The sequence below is a fragment of the Pan troglodytes genome, chromosome 11, assembly GCF_028858775.2.
Source record: "Pan troglodytes isolate AG18354 chromosome 11, NHGRI_mPanTro3-v2.0_pri, whole genome shotgun sequence".
Lineage (NCBI taxonomy): Eukaryota > Metazoa > Chordata > Mammalia > Primates > Hominidae > Pan > Pan troglodytes.
In genome coordinates, this window is record NC_072409.2 from 81620697 (window position 1) to 81633836 (window position 13140).

Sequence of the window (13140 nt, forward strand, 5' to 3'; positions counted from 1 at the left end):
CTCTACTAAAAATACAAAATTAGCCAGGCGCGGTGGTGCGTGCCTGTAATCCCAGCTACTTGGGAGGCTGAGGCAGGAGAATTGCTTGAACCCGGGAGGCGGAGGTTGCAGTGAGCCGAGATCGTGCCATTGTACTCCAGCCTGGGCAACAAGAACGAAACTCAAAAATAAATAAATATAAAAATTAAATAAAATAAAAAAGAAATGAAACCTCAGAGTCTTGCCCAGCCCCCGGGGAGAGGGGCATGGCGGGGCACACCCACTTTCCCGCAGCTTGGGCATTTCTAACTAAAGGCTGTAACTTAGGAGGAGGGGCTGGACCCTATAAATAACTAGTCTGGGGGTAGCGGTCTGGGAGGCGGGTGACGTTGCAAAACACCGAGCAGAAACTGGTCTTCTCAGTCCCTGACCTCGGACACCGCTGGTTTGGTCCGGTGGGAACCGACAGCTTGGACTCGCGGCGGGTTGGAACTACAGCTCCCTCCGTGGGGCCCTCGATTGGAAGCACCTGGAGCTGAGCTACTCGCGGAATTGCGCCACCACTTTTCCGTATGGAAAACTGAGGGCTTGTGAGAGCGTTATACCGATATGGCCTCCACCTGTCCAAACCGGGAACGAAGGAATTCCAATGGCCAGCTCTGCTCCTTTACCCTGCAGCTCTCTCCCTCTCAACCTCATTCCAAACCTAGCCTAGAGGTGCAAGAACCCCAACCTTCCGCAGCTGCTCCTTTCTGCAGAACTACATGTCCCAGCAGGCCTGCGGCCGAGCCCCGCCCGCTTGCGGGTTAGCAGTGGCCCAGCAGGGGCGGGCCCGCCGGCGGGAGTCGGAGCCGCGGGGCGCAGGACTGAGCAAGCCTGAAATGCCAGGGGCAGAGCACAGAGCGGTGGGAGAAAGGTGGGGCTGAGGGGCGGGGCCACAGATCCGCCTGATAACCTGGGAGGAGGGGTCGAACGTCAAGGGCAGGGCTGGACTCTGAGGCCCGAGACGAGACTGGATGACTGGGGCGTGGCCGAGGAACCCCAGGGCGGGGCCCGAGGAGGGGCTCAGCTGTGCCCTGCCAGACAGAGCCCCGCGCGGCGCGGTGGCAGCTTCACTCTGGTTCAAGCGCAGGGGATCGGCGGGAAGCTCTTTCACCCCCGCTTCTGCCGGGCTGTAACTGCAATGGGTGAGCCCAGCGGGAGGGCTGTGGGGGGCGGGGGGCTGCTGAAGGAGCACGATTCCTGAACTTTCGCTCCCACCGATGAATGGGTGGAGCGAGCCTGAACACCTGGGCCCATCCCACGGCCGCGATTCCCGCGGGGCGACAGGTCCCTTGACCTCGGTCGGCCCCTTCGGACAGTATAGCCTTCAGGGCGGGGTAGGGAGGGCGGCTGTGGAGTATTCCAGGCTACGTAGGCAGTCACTCGATCCCCGCGGATACCGTCGCCTGGCAGGAGAGGGAGATGGGCCGGATCGAGTTGCCTTTGACATTTCCATCCCCCCGGGAACTGTGTCCAACTAACGATTCTACTTGGAATGGCCTCCCCTCAGTTGAGTCGGGCGGGGCCCTCCCCCTCAGACCAGACTAGCTGTGGCAGCCAAGGCTGAGGTTGAGTGTCCGGTGGGGAGAGGCTCAGCAGGGACAGAGCCCAGGGAGACCCGCCCCGCAGACTCCACCTGGCGGAGGCGGCAGATTACAGAGGTCTCTGGCACCACTGTTAACACCGGAACCACAGACTTCCTCCCCCAAAGCCCCGGTACCAGATGCCATTAAAATTGCCCTCTTTGCTGCCCTCGTGGTCTTCGTGGTCCGCGTGGAGCAAGCAGCAGCACCAGCCCTTGGAAAGACAGGCCTCACCATGCCATGTCCATCTGATGGAAGCTGGTCCCACCAGCTCAGCCCCAGGGCTCCTTTCTGCTACTGCATTCAGGCAGCCAGGTCAGATCATTATCTCCCATCTCCTAAAACTTACACTGTGGAGAGCTGGGCTGGGGTTTTAGATCCAGGCAGCCTTGCTACCTGGCTAACTTCAGACAAGTTCCTTTTTCTGTTTGGGCCACGTTTCCTCACCTGTAAAATGGACACTGCAGCTATGTCTGCTGTTCCACATTGTTGATAGAACTGGATGCTGTGGTGACATTTGGGACACTATCATGGTGCCTGGGGTGGGTGGGTGCCCAGGCCTGTGGGCTTCTGTCTTTCATCAAAGAACTTCAGATCCCAGAAAATTAAGATTCTCAAAACATAACTGTCGGAAAGGGCTTTTGAATCCACCTTGGTGGCCTCTTCCTGCCTCCAGGGCTCATGAGATAGGCTGACTTCATATGAAAGTTTTGAGGATGAGGAAGTCTCTCTCCTCTTCAGATACTGACCCTCTCTCTCCTTATTTCCTTGGTGCCCAGAATAGGGCTTTGGTTATCTTGAATGAATGAATATAAACTCACAGGTGTGATCTGAGCCACCTAAAGCCTTCTTTGGGTTCTGCTCAGCTTGAGGGCATCAGCTAAAGGCCACTGGCTGCATTTTCCAGGAGGTGTTTTCTAAGCTGTATCTATATAGGAATGGGGAGGAAAGCTAAGTCATTGTAGACTGAGAGAAAGGGAATAAGAGTCTGTTCCAGACCAGCTAGGGCTGACAAGCTTAGGCAGCTGGGGGCAGAGGGCACTGAGAATGAGGCCCTGAGCTAGCACCGTGTGGGAAGTGCCTATGGGAGGAGCTGCGTATTGACATTTAGGATCAAATTCTGCTCCACACCTTGCATTCTTGCATGGGGGAGGTGAAAAACCTGAGTATTTCCGGCATCTCCTTGGAAGTCCCTGGGGACTTACAGACAGACACTGGCATCTGGGAGGAGGCTAATTACTGTTTGCTAGTCTCCTTCTCTTCTTCCCCCGAGCTGGAGCAGTTGGGCAACCAACTGGCTGGCTGTGTGTATGCCAGTGTGTGCACCTGGGTGGTGTTATTTCTTTGTTGGACTCTGCTCTGAAGCCTGGGACAGGAACGGTCAGTGGCCTTGAGTGGCAGAGTAGGACACACCTCTTCCCCTGAGCCTGTGTTTCCCTGTAGTCATATCTGTATTTTTTTTTTTTTTTTGAGATAGGGTCTCACTTTGTCACCTAGGCTGGAGTGCAGTGGCACAATGTCGGCTCACTGCAGCCTTGACCTCCTGGGCTCAAGCGACCCTCCCACCTCAGCCCCCCAAGTAGCTGGGACTACAGGTGCACACCACCATGCCTGGCTAATTTTTTTTTTTTTTTTTTTTGTATTTTTGGTAGAGACAGGGTTTCAACATGTTGCCCAGGCTGGTCTCAAACTCCTGAGCTCAAGAGATCTGCCCTCCTTGGCCTCCCAAAGTGCTAGGATTACAGGCATGAGCACCGTGCATGGCCTCATATCTGGATATTTAGCATATAGTGTGTCAGAGTTTATGTGTGTTAGTGGTAGTGGTGGGTGTCTGATCCCTGGAGAGCAGGTAGGTGGAGGAGGTGCGTTGGCCCAAGCTAGGTGGGTGAAATCTCCTGAAGCAGGTGGCCTAAAGGATTTAGGTTGGGGAAGGAACGAGCTTGGTAATCACAAGATAGGCCTGGCTGGAAATGGAATCAGAACGGTAGCTGAGAACACATCATGCCTGGAGCCTCCAATGCAAAGCAAACACTTTTAAATTTCATCATGGAAGCAATGAGCAGCTCTCGAAGCTAGGGATAGATATGGTTTGATAAGTGCTTTAGAAAGATCACTATGGTTGCCGTGATCAGAAGGCACTGGTGAGAAAGAAGTTAGAGTCAGAGAGGCCTGTTGGGGGAAGCGTTTGGTAATACAGGGGAGAAGTGACAGTGCCCAAACTATGACAGAAACAGGACAGTGGGTGAAACAGAGCGAGGAAGTAGCTGGCCCACAGATGTGGTGCCAGGAGCAAAGCAGGAAGGCAGGCATGGAAATGGATTTGGTGATGGATGATGGCTGAGAGCAGGGTGAGTTTGAGGGCAAAGAGAAGCAGATGTGAGAAACAACTGGCCCCCCATGCCAGGCTCCTGCCCCAGGCCCTAATGTCTGAACCCAAGTCTACCTCCCTCCAAACCAGGCCCTGGGACTAAGTCTGGCTTTGGGTGTCTTCTTCAATCTCCAGACTTCATCAGGCTTTTGACTCAGGATAAAAACACATCCCTGAGCTATTCTCCCTTCCTCCCTCCTCTCCCCCTCTGGGGACAGGGAAGCTAGCCTACCGCCCTGTTAAAAGTCTCAAGGGGGACTGGGCGAGGTGGCTCACGCCTGTAATGCCAGCACTTCTGGAGGCTGAGGCAGGTGGATCACTTGAGGTCATGAGTTCGAAGCCAGCCTGACCAACATGGTGAAACCCTGTCTCTACCAAAAATACAAAAATTAGCTAGGTGTGGTGGTGTGCGCCTTTAATCCCAGCTACTCGGGAGGTTGAGGCAGGAGACCCGCTTGAACCCAAGAGGCAGAGATTGCAGTGAGCTGAGATCATGCCACTGCACTCCAGTCTGGGTGACAGAGGGAGACTCCATTTCAAAAAAAAAAAAGTCTCAAGGAGCTGGCTGGACAATACCCCCTCTCCCACCCTGACCATCCACACCTCTAGGAGAGCAGGACTTTTCTAGTTCCTTTCCCGTCTCTTCAGCCCGAACGGCCCCATGTGTGATCTGGGGAGGCCTGGCTTATCCTGTGATCCTGGAAAGCTTCCTGACCCTCTCAGGGTTTGTTTCTCCACTAGGAAAATGAGGATGCGTGCCATCTCCCAGTCACATGCGCCGCCCCCCAGTCACAGAGTCCTAATTTGGGCAAGCATTAGGTCCCATGAGAAAGGGTGGGTTAGGCACAGATTGTCCTGGTAAGGGTCTCACCTTTGCCACTCTTCAAGCCCTCAGGTTCCAGTATTCATCTTCCCAAAGTATACACCTCCTCTTAGCTTGCGGCAGCAAATGGAAATATCATGGGATGAGATAGCTCAGTTCCATCTCTGTCTCCTCCTTTCAGAGCAGGTTGAGATGAACTCAGTCAGATGGCCCCACGGCCCGCTCCTTTCTTAGCAGCCCACTAATGCTCCAGAACCCTCAGGAGAAGAGCCAGGCCTACCCCCGCCGCCGCCGGCCTGGCTGCTACGCATACCGTCAGAACCCCGAGGCCATCGCAGCCGCAGCTATGTACACCTTCCTGCCCGACAACTTCTCACCTGCCAAGCCCAAGCCTTCCAAAGAGCTGAAGCCGCTGCTGGGCTCCGCGGTTCTGGGGCTGCTGCTTGTGCTGGCCGCGGTGGTGGCCTGGTGCTACTACAGCGTCTCCCTACGCAAGGCGGAACGACTTCGCGCGGAGCTGCTGGACCTGAAAGCTGGCGGCTTCTCCATCCGCAATCAGAAGGGAGAGCAGGTCTTCCGCCTGGCCTTCCGCTCCGGCGCGCTGGACCTTGACTCCTGCAGCCGCGATGGCGCCCTGCTGGGCTGCTCGCTCACGGCCGACGGGCGGCCGCTGCACTTCTTCATCCAGACTGTGCGACCCAAGGACACGGTCATGTGCTACCGCGTGCGCTGGGAGGAGGCAGCGCCGGGCCGGGCCGTGGAGCACGCCATGTTCTTGGGCGACGCGGCGGCCCACTGGTATGGTGGCGCCGAGATGAGGACGCAACACTGGCCCATCCGCCTGGATGGCCAGCAGGAGCCCCAGCCGTTCGTCACCAGCGATGTCTACTCCTCCGACGCCGCGTTTGGGGGCATCCTCGAGCGCTACTGGCTATCTTCGCGCGCGGCCGCCATCAAAGTCAATGACTCAGTGCCCTTCCACCTGGGCTGGAACAGCACGGAGCGCTCGCTGCGGCTTCAGGCACGCTACCACGACACGCCCTACAAGCCACCCGCCGGCCGCACCGCAGCGCCAGAGCTGAGCTACCGAGTGTGCGTGGGCTCGGACGTCACCTCCATCCACAAGTACATGGTGCGCCGCTACTTCAACAAGCCGTCAAGGGTGCCAGCACCCGAGGCCTTCCGAGACCCCATTTGGTCCACGTGGGCGCTGTACGGGCGCGCCGTGGACCAGGACAAGGTGCTGCGTTTTGCCCAACAGATCCGCCAGCACCACTTCAACAGCAGCCACCTGGAAATCGACGACATGTACACACCTGCTTATGGCGACTTCGACTTCGACGAGGTCAGATTCCCCAACGCCAGCGACATGTTCCGCCGCCTGCGCGACGCCGGCTTCCGCGTCACGCTCTGGGTGCACCCGTTTGTCAACTACAACTCGTCGCGCTTCGGCGAGGGCGTGGAGCGCGAGCTGTTCGTGCGCGAACCCACGGGCCGGTTACCCGCGCTGGTGCGCTGGTGGAACGGCATCGGCGCGGTGCTAGACTTCACGCACCCAAAGGCCCGCGACTGGTTCCAGGGACACCTGCGGCGGCTGCGCTCTCGCTACTCCGTGGCTTCCTTCAAGTTCGACGCGGGCGAGGTCAGCTACCTGCCGCGGGACTTCAGCACCTACCGGCCGCTGCCGGACCCCAGCGTCTGGAGCCGGCGCTACACTGAGATGGCGCTGCCCTTCTTCTCGCTGGCGGAGGTGCGCGTGGGCTACCAGTCACAGAACATCTCCTGCTTCTTCCGCCTGGTGGATCGCGACTCTGTGTGGGGCTACGACCTGGGGCTGCGCTCACTCATCCCCGCGGTGCTCACTGTCAGCATGCTGGGCTACCCATTCATCCTACCCGATATGGTGGGCGGCAACGCCGTGCCCCAGCGTACAGCCGGCGGCGATGTGCCCGAGCGCGAGCTCTACATTCGCTGGCTGGAAGTGGCCGCCTTTATGCCGGCCATGCAGTTCTCTATCCCGCCCTGGCGCTACGACGCGGAAGTGGTGGCCATCGCGCAGAAGTTCGCCGCCCTGCGGGCCTCGCTTGTGGCACCGCTGTTGCTTGAGCTGGCGGGCGAGGTCACCGACACGGGTGACCCTATCGTGCGCCCCCTTTGGTGGATTGCGCCCGGCGACGAGACAGCTCACCGTATCGACTCGCAGTTCCTTATTGGGGACACGCTGCTTGTGGCCCCGGTGCTGGAGCCGGGCAAGCAGGAGCGCGACGTCTATTTGCCCGCCGGCAAGTGGCGCAGCTACAAGGGTGAGCTTTTCGACAAGACGCCGGTGCTGCTCACCGATTACCCGGTCGACCTGGATGAGATCGCCTACTTTACCTGGGCGTCCTGACCCAGCCCAGGGCCCGGTAACCGCAGAGCCCCCAGTCTTCATGCAGACCTTGAACCCTCCGTCACACCCGCACCATGTACTCCCAGGAACCTCCACCTCTATACCACCCATTATTAAGTGGCTGCTGACTTAAATGTGCTGGAACCAGCTGCTGAAGGTGGGGCCTGGGGAGGGGGCACTGAAGCAATCTCCTGCTCCAACGCACAATCCTTACTGTGCCCTTTCCACCCCCACACTCACACCAATCTGCAGAAACCTCTTCCCTGGGGTGGAAGCCAGAGAGCTTAGAGGAAAAAGGTCAGCTCTCTTCCTGTTATACATGGTTATACATGGTTGGGGTTTAAAAGCACAAAGAGAAACCTCCCCATCCTGGCTTTCGTGGCCATCTTTGTCCATCTTAGGTGGGGACTTGATCTTATTTAAGGTCTCCAAATAGCCCCCACCACACTTAGAACGTGTGTTTTCTTAGTGTTAGAAAGCACTCACCTGAACTGTGGCTGATTTGGTCCCAGTCCAGCTGGGGAGGTGTTTGGCTGACAAGGAGGCAAGAGATCCCCTCCCAGGGAACAGGAGGACTGGGCTTAGCACAGAGCCATCATCATGTTCCCAATTTGTGAAGAGACTCCTAACACTGCACTAACCCATTTGTGTACATACATGGGCTCAGCCCTGGGCCAAATGTGCCTGATGGGAACAGACTTGCAGGGCCATGCAGGCCAGACTTTGTGCCTTAACTGAAGAGTGTGCGTGTGTGTGTGTGAGAGAGAGAGAAAGAGAGAAACACGCATCATGGGTCCCTGATCTATGAAATGAACACAACCTCTCTGAGGCTGGATGATCTGGAGGAAGGGGGCATGGAGCAAATTTGAGGCTCTGATTGCTGAGCCAGCCTCCTCCCAGGCGGTTTCCCCAGGACTCTCGTAGGAAATAAATAGCCCTTTCAAGATTCCTCAGCTGCCTCACCCCCTGCACATGTGCCTGGGGTGTGGCCTAGAAGGGAGTGATGTTCTTACTCTGGTGGTCTGTGCTTCTGAACACAGGCTACATGCACACACTGACAACTACCAATAAACAGACAGGGGAAGGTCTTTCATCTCAGCCATTTTCTCTTCCCCCCCGCCCTTAGATGGAGTCTTGCTCTGTCACCCAGGTTGGAGTGCAGTGGCACAATCAGCTTACTGCAACCCCTCCTCCTAGGTTCAAGCGATTGAGTAGCTGAGATTACAGGCATGCATCACTATGCCTGGCTTTTTGTATTTTTTAGTAGAGATGGGGTTTACCATGTTGGCCAGGCTAGTCTCAAACTCCTGACCTAGTGATGCACCCACCTTGGCCTCCCAAAGTGTTGGGATTACAGGCATGAGCCACCACGCCAGCCATTTTCTCTTTCTAAGAAGAGCAACCTCAGCCGGAGTGAGTTTTTTCTGACTTTGCAGCTGAGTCTGGAGAAAAGTGGCATGCCAGAGCGGGTCGGTGGGAAACAGGGTGAACTTTAGCTTCCATCAATAGCTCTGGTAGCAAAACCAGTCCCCTACCCCCTAGAGAATGCATCCGTTTCCCCACCTGATATGGTTTGGCTGTGTCCCCACCTAAAACTCATCTTGAATTGTAGCTCCCATAATTGCCATGTGTTGTGGGAAGGACCCAGTGGGAGATAATTGAAATATGGGGGCAGTTTCCGCCATACTGTTCTGGTGATAGCGAATAGATCTCATGAGAGCTGATGATTTTATAAGAGGTTTCCCCTTTTGCTTAGTTCTCATTCTCTCTTGCCTGCTGCCATGTAAGACGTGCCTTTCTGTCATGCTTGTGAGGCCTCCCCAGCCACGTGGAGCTGTGAGTTCATTAAACCTCTTTTTCTTTATAAATTACCCAGTCTTGGTTATGTCTTTATCAGCACTGTGAAAATGAACCTATACAGTAAATTGGTACCAGTAGAGTGGGGCGCTGCTGTAAATACCCAAAAATGTGGAAGCAACTTTGGAACTGGGTAACAGGCAGAGGTTGGAACAGTTTGGAGGGATCAGAAGACAGGAAAATGTGGGAAAGTTTGGGACTTCCTAGAGACTTGTTAAATGGCTTTGACCAAAATGCTGATAATGATTGGGACATGAAATCCAGGCTGAGTTGGTCTCAGATAGCGATGAGGAACTTGTTTGGTACTGGAGTAAAGGTGACTCTTGCTATATTTTAGCAAAGAGACTGGCTGCATTTTGCCCCTGCCCTAGAGATTTGTGGAACTTTGAACTCGAGGGAGATGATTTAGGGTATCTGGCAGAAGAAATTTCTAAGCAGCAAAGCATTCATGAGGTGACTTGGGTGCTGTTAAAAGCATTCAGTTTTAAAAGGGAAACAGACTATAAAAGTTTGGAAAATTTGCAGCCTGATGATGAGATAGAAAAGAAAAACCCATTTTCTGAGGATAAATTCAAGCCCCCTGCAGAAATTTGCATAAGTAACAAGGAGCCAAATGTTAATCACTAAGGCATGGGGGAAATGTCTGCAGGGCATGTCAGAGACCTTTGCAGCAGTGCCTCCCATCACAGGCCTGGAGGCCTAGGAGGGAAAAAATGGTTTTGTGGGCCAGGCCCAAGGTCCCCTTGCTGTGTGCAGCCCAGGGACTTGGTACCATGCATCCCAGCTGCTCTAGTCATGGCTAAAAGGGGCCAAGATACAGCTCAGGCCTTGGCTTCAGAGGGTGCAAGCCCCAAGTCTTGGCATCTTCCACGTAGTGTTGAGCCTGCAGGTGCACAGAAGTCAAGAACTGAGGTTTGGGAACCTCTGCCTAGATTTCAGAGAATGTATGGAAATGCATGTATGTCCAGGCAGAAGTTTGCTACAGGAGTGAGGCCCTCATGGAGAACCTCTGTTAAGGCAATGTGGAAGGGGAAGCCCCCACACAGAGACCCCACTGGGACACTGCCTAGTAGAGCTGTCAGAAGAAGGCTACCGTCCTCCAGACATCAGAATGGTATATCCACTGACAGCTTGCACCATGCACCTGGAAAAGCCACAGACACTCAACGCCAGCCTGTAAAAGCAACTGAGAAGTAGGCTGTACCCTGCAATGCCATAGGGGTGGAGCTGCCCAAGACCATGGGAACCCACCTCCTGCATCAGTGTGACCTGGATGTGAGACATGGAGTCAAAGGAGACCACTTTGGAGCTTTAAGATTTAACTGCCCTGCTGGATTTCAGACTTGCATGGGGCCTTTAGCCACTTCGTTTTGGCCAACTTCTCCCACTTGAAATGGGTGTATTTAGCCAATGCCTGTACCTCCATTGTATCTAGGAAGTAACTAACTAGCCTTTGATTTTACAGGCTCATAGGTGGAAGGGACTTGCCTTGTTTCAGATGAGACTTTGGAGTATGGACTTTTGAGTTAATGCTGAAATGAGTTAAGACTTTGGGGGACTGTTGGGAAGGCATGATTGATTTTTAAATGAGAGGACATGAGATTTGGGAGGGGCCAGGGAGAGAATGATATGGTTTGGCTGTGTCCCCATCCAAATATCACCTTAAATTGTAGCTCCCATAATTGTGGGAGGGACCTGGTGGGAGATAATTGAATCATGGGGGCAGTTTCTCCCATACTGTTCTGGTGGTAGTGAATAAGTCTCACAAGATCTGATGGTTTAATAAGGGGTTTCCCCTTTTGCTTGGCTCTCATTCTCTCTTGTCTGCTGCCATGTAAGATGTGCCTTTCGCCTTCCACCATGATTGTGAGGCCTCCCAGCCACATGGAACTGTGAGTTCATTAAACCTCTTTTTCTTCATAAATTACCCAGTCTCGGGTATGTCTTTATCAGCAGTGTGAAAACAGACTAATACACCACTCCTCTACCTTCTTTATTTTCTCAGTGTGGAAAATGCCTGATGAAAGCTTTGGGGCCCTCACAGATGCACAACTCAAGTGCTGATTCTATCACTCATCTACCAGCTCTGTGACCTTGAACAAGCCGCTTAACCTTGCTAAGCCTCTGTTTTCTCATATGTCAAATGGTGATAATAATGCCTACCTCCCGAGGTTGTTGTAAGAATTATAAGCACAAATGTATGTAAAGTGCCTGGCACAAAGTAGGTGCTCAATAAATGGTAGCTATTATAATACTATTTCTTGTTTTATTGATTAAAAACAAGGATCCTTCTAGAAACCAGCTCTCAGCCTGGATGGCTTTCTCTGGGCCTGCTGTGACACCCCCTCCCCAGTCCTCTGCACATAGCACCCAGTTGAACTCTGAGTTTGTGACCCAAGGGACACTGTAGTCCAGGAGAAAGGCAAAAAGAGAGATACCTCAAGGTGGGATGTCAGGAGCCAGGATTCCTGGGTCCCTGGGAGATGGAAAGTGAATATAGTTTCTCTCCTTTTCATCAAGTGTCTACCATCTACCAATTGATACTCATTGATAAGCCTCCCCAGGCCCTGGTGTCCAGCCATGTGCTCTAGAGTAAGTGTAGAAGGAGAACCCCAGGCTGGGCCCTGGAAAGTTCCTTAAATGGCTGGAGAACATGACCCACATTTGAATGGTTCTCCAGCTTTCTATGCAACCTGAAACCAGTTTTACCTAACCTTGGTTTCTTCATCTTTAAAATGGAATTTCTAGGATTCACTGAGATGTGTATAAAACCCTATGCAGGGGGAGGGGGGAGGAATAGCATTAGGAGATATACCTAATGTAAATGACAGGTTAACGGGTGCAGCACACCAACATGGCACATGTATACATATGTAACAAACCTGCACGTTGTGCATGTGTACCCTATAACTTAAAGTATAATAAATTAAGAAAAAAGAAAAAAAAAGAGGAAAAAAATAAATAAAACACACAAAAATTGGCAAAGAGTAAGTGCTCAACAAATGGTAACTCCTATGAACTATTATAAACAAGGAACAAAGAGAGAAAAGCCTTGGCTAGAACCTGTATTGTCCAATATGGTAGTGAGTAGCCACATATGGCTTCTTAAATTTACTTCTAAAATTAATTAAAATTCAGTTCTTTAGGCACATTAGCCACACTTCAAATGTTCAACAGCCATATGTGACTAGTGGCTAATATATTGGACAGTGCAAATTATAGAACTTTTCCATAGTTGCAACAAGTATTATTGGACAGCCCTGGACCAAGCAGTGTATGACATGAGGGGGGAAGAAGATAATCTGTGAGGCTTCCCTGGAGGAGGAGTACCTTTTAGAAGGGCATTGAAGGCAGGCAGGAGTGTCTGACGGCCTGGATGGAAACCAGACTGCACACCTTGTCTGGGCAAATTCCAACAAACTGGCCCTTGGCTTGGGATCTGGTTTCTCGTCTGGCTTCTGCCATTGACCCCATTAATCACAAAAGCACAGATGAACAAACTGAAGCTCTGAGAGAGGAGGGTATTGGCCTGAGGTCATATGGAAAATTAGTAACCACAGCTGCACTAGAACGTTGGTATCCTGTTTGCAGGGATCGAGAATCTCAGACCCAGAACTCATCCCCTTTCAACAGCATGGCCCATCCCAGTCTGTATACCTCCAAGGATGGGAGCTAGCTGAAATGTGCATCTCTGAAGCTGCCACCAAGTGGGCCTGATTCTAGGCCGAGAAGTGTTTCCCCTTTCTCCACTGATGCTAAAAAAAGATTCAAGTAATTGGGAGGGCATGCTGAAATGTCAGGATTCACGAGGATCTTTCTTGGAGTTAGGGAAAGAGAAAAGAACTGGGCTGCCAGCTATCCCTATCCCTAATTTCCCAGGGTGCCAGGAACCCTGGCTCCTGCCAGCCTTTTCCAGTCCCTTATCCCTGCACATTCCAAATTTATCTCTCTCTGCACATCTGGATCTGGGTGGGGGCGGGTGCTGACCCTCCCCTGTGGAGCTTCCAGCAGCCTTGTTGTAGCCAGAATTCCTCACTGGTCTGCCCTCTACCCCTGGGCTTGTGGGCGGTGGGTGTGATATGCATAAATGGGAACTCCC

At 53.2% G+C, this 13140-nt stretch overlaps 1 protein-coding gene across 4 annotated transcripts; it reads left to right on the top strand.

Annotated features, from left to right (window-relative positions):
- Positions 1-817: 817 nt before the first annotated feature.
- Positions 818-11298, top strand: MYORG (myogenesis regulating glycosidase (putative)). 4 transcript variants are annotated; one of them, XM_009456493.5, is made up of 2 exons: positions 818-895; positions 4977-7324. In XM_009456493.5, the coding sequence occupies exon 2, from the start codon at positions 5040-5042 to the stop codon at positions 7182-7184; it is 2145 nt and encodes a 714-aa protein (XP_009454768.1). In that variant the 5' UTR covers positions 818-895; positions 4977-5039; the 3' UTR covers positions 7185-7324. The 4 variants fall into 4 exon arrangements, with proteins under 4 accessions (XP_009454768.1, XP_001160626.1, XP_009454770.1 ...); XM_001160626.7 differs by having other exon boundaries at positions 824-1166; positions 4977-11298; XM_009456495.5 differs by having other exon boundaries at positions 872-895; positions 4982-7324.
- Positions 11299-13140: the final 1842 nt, after the last annotated feature.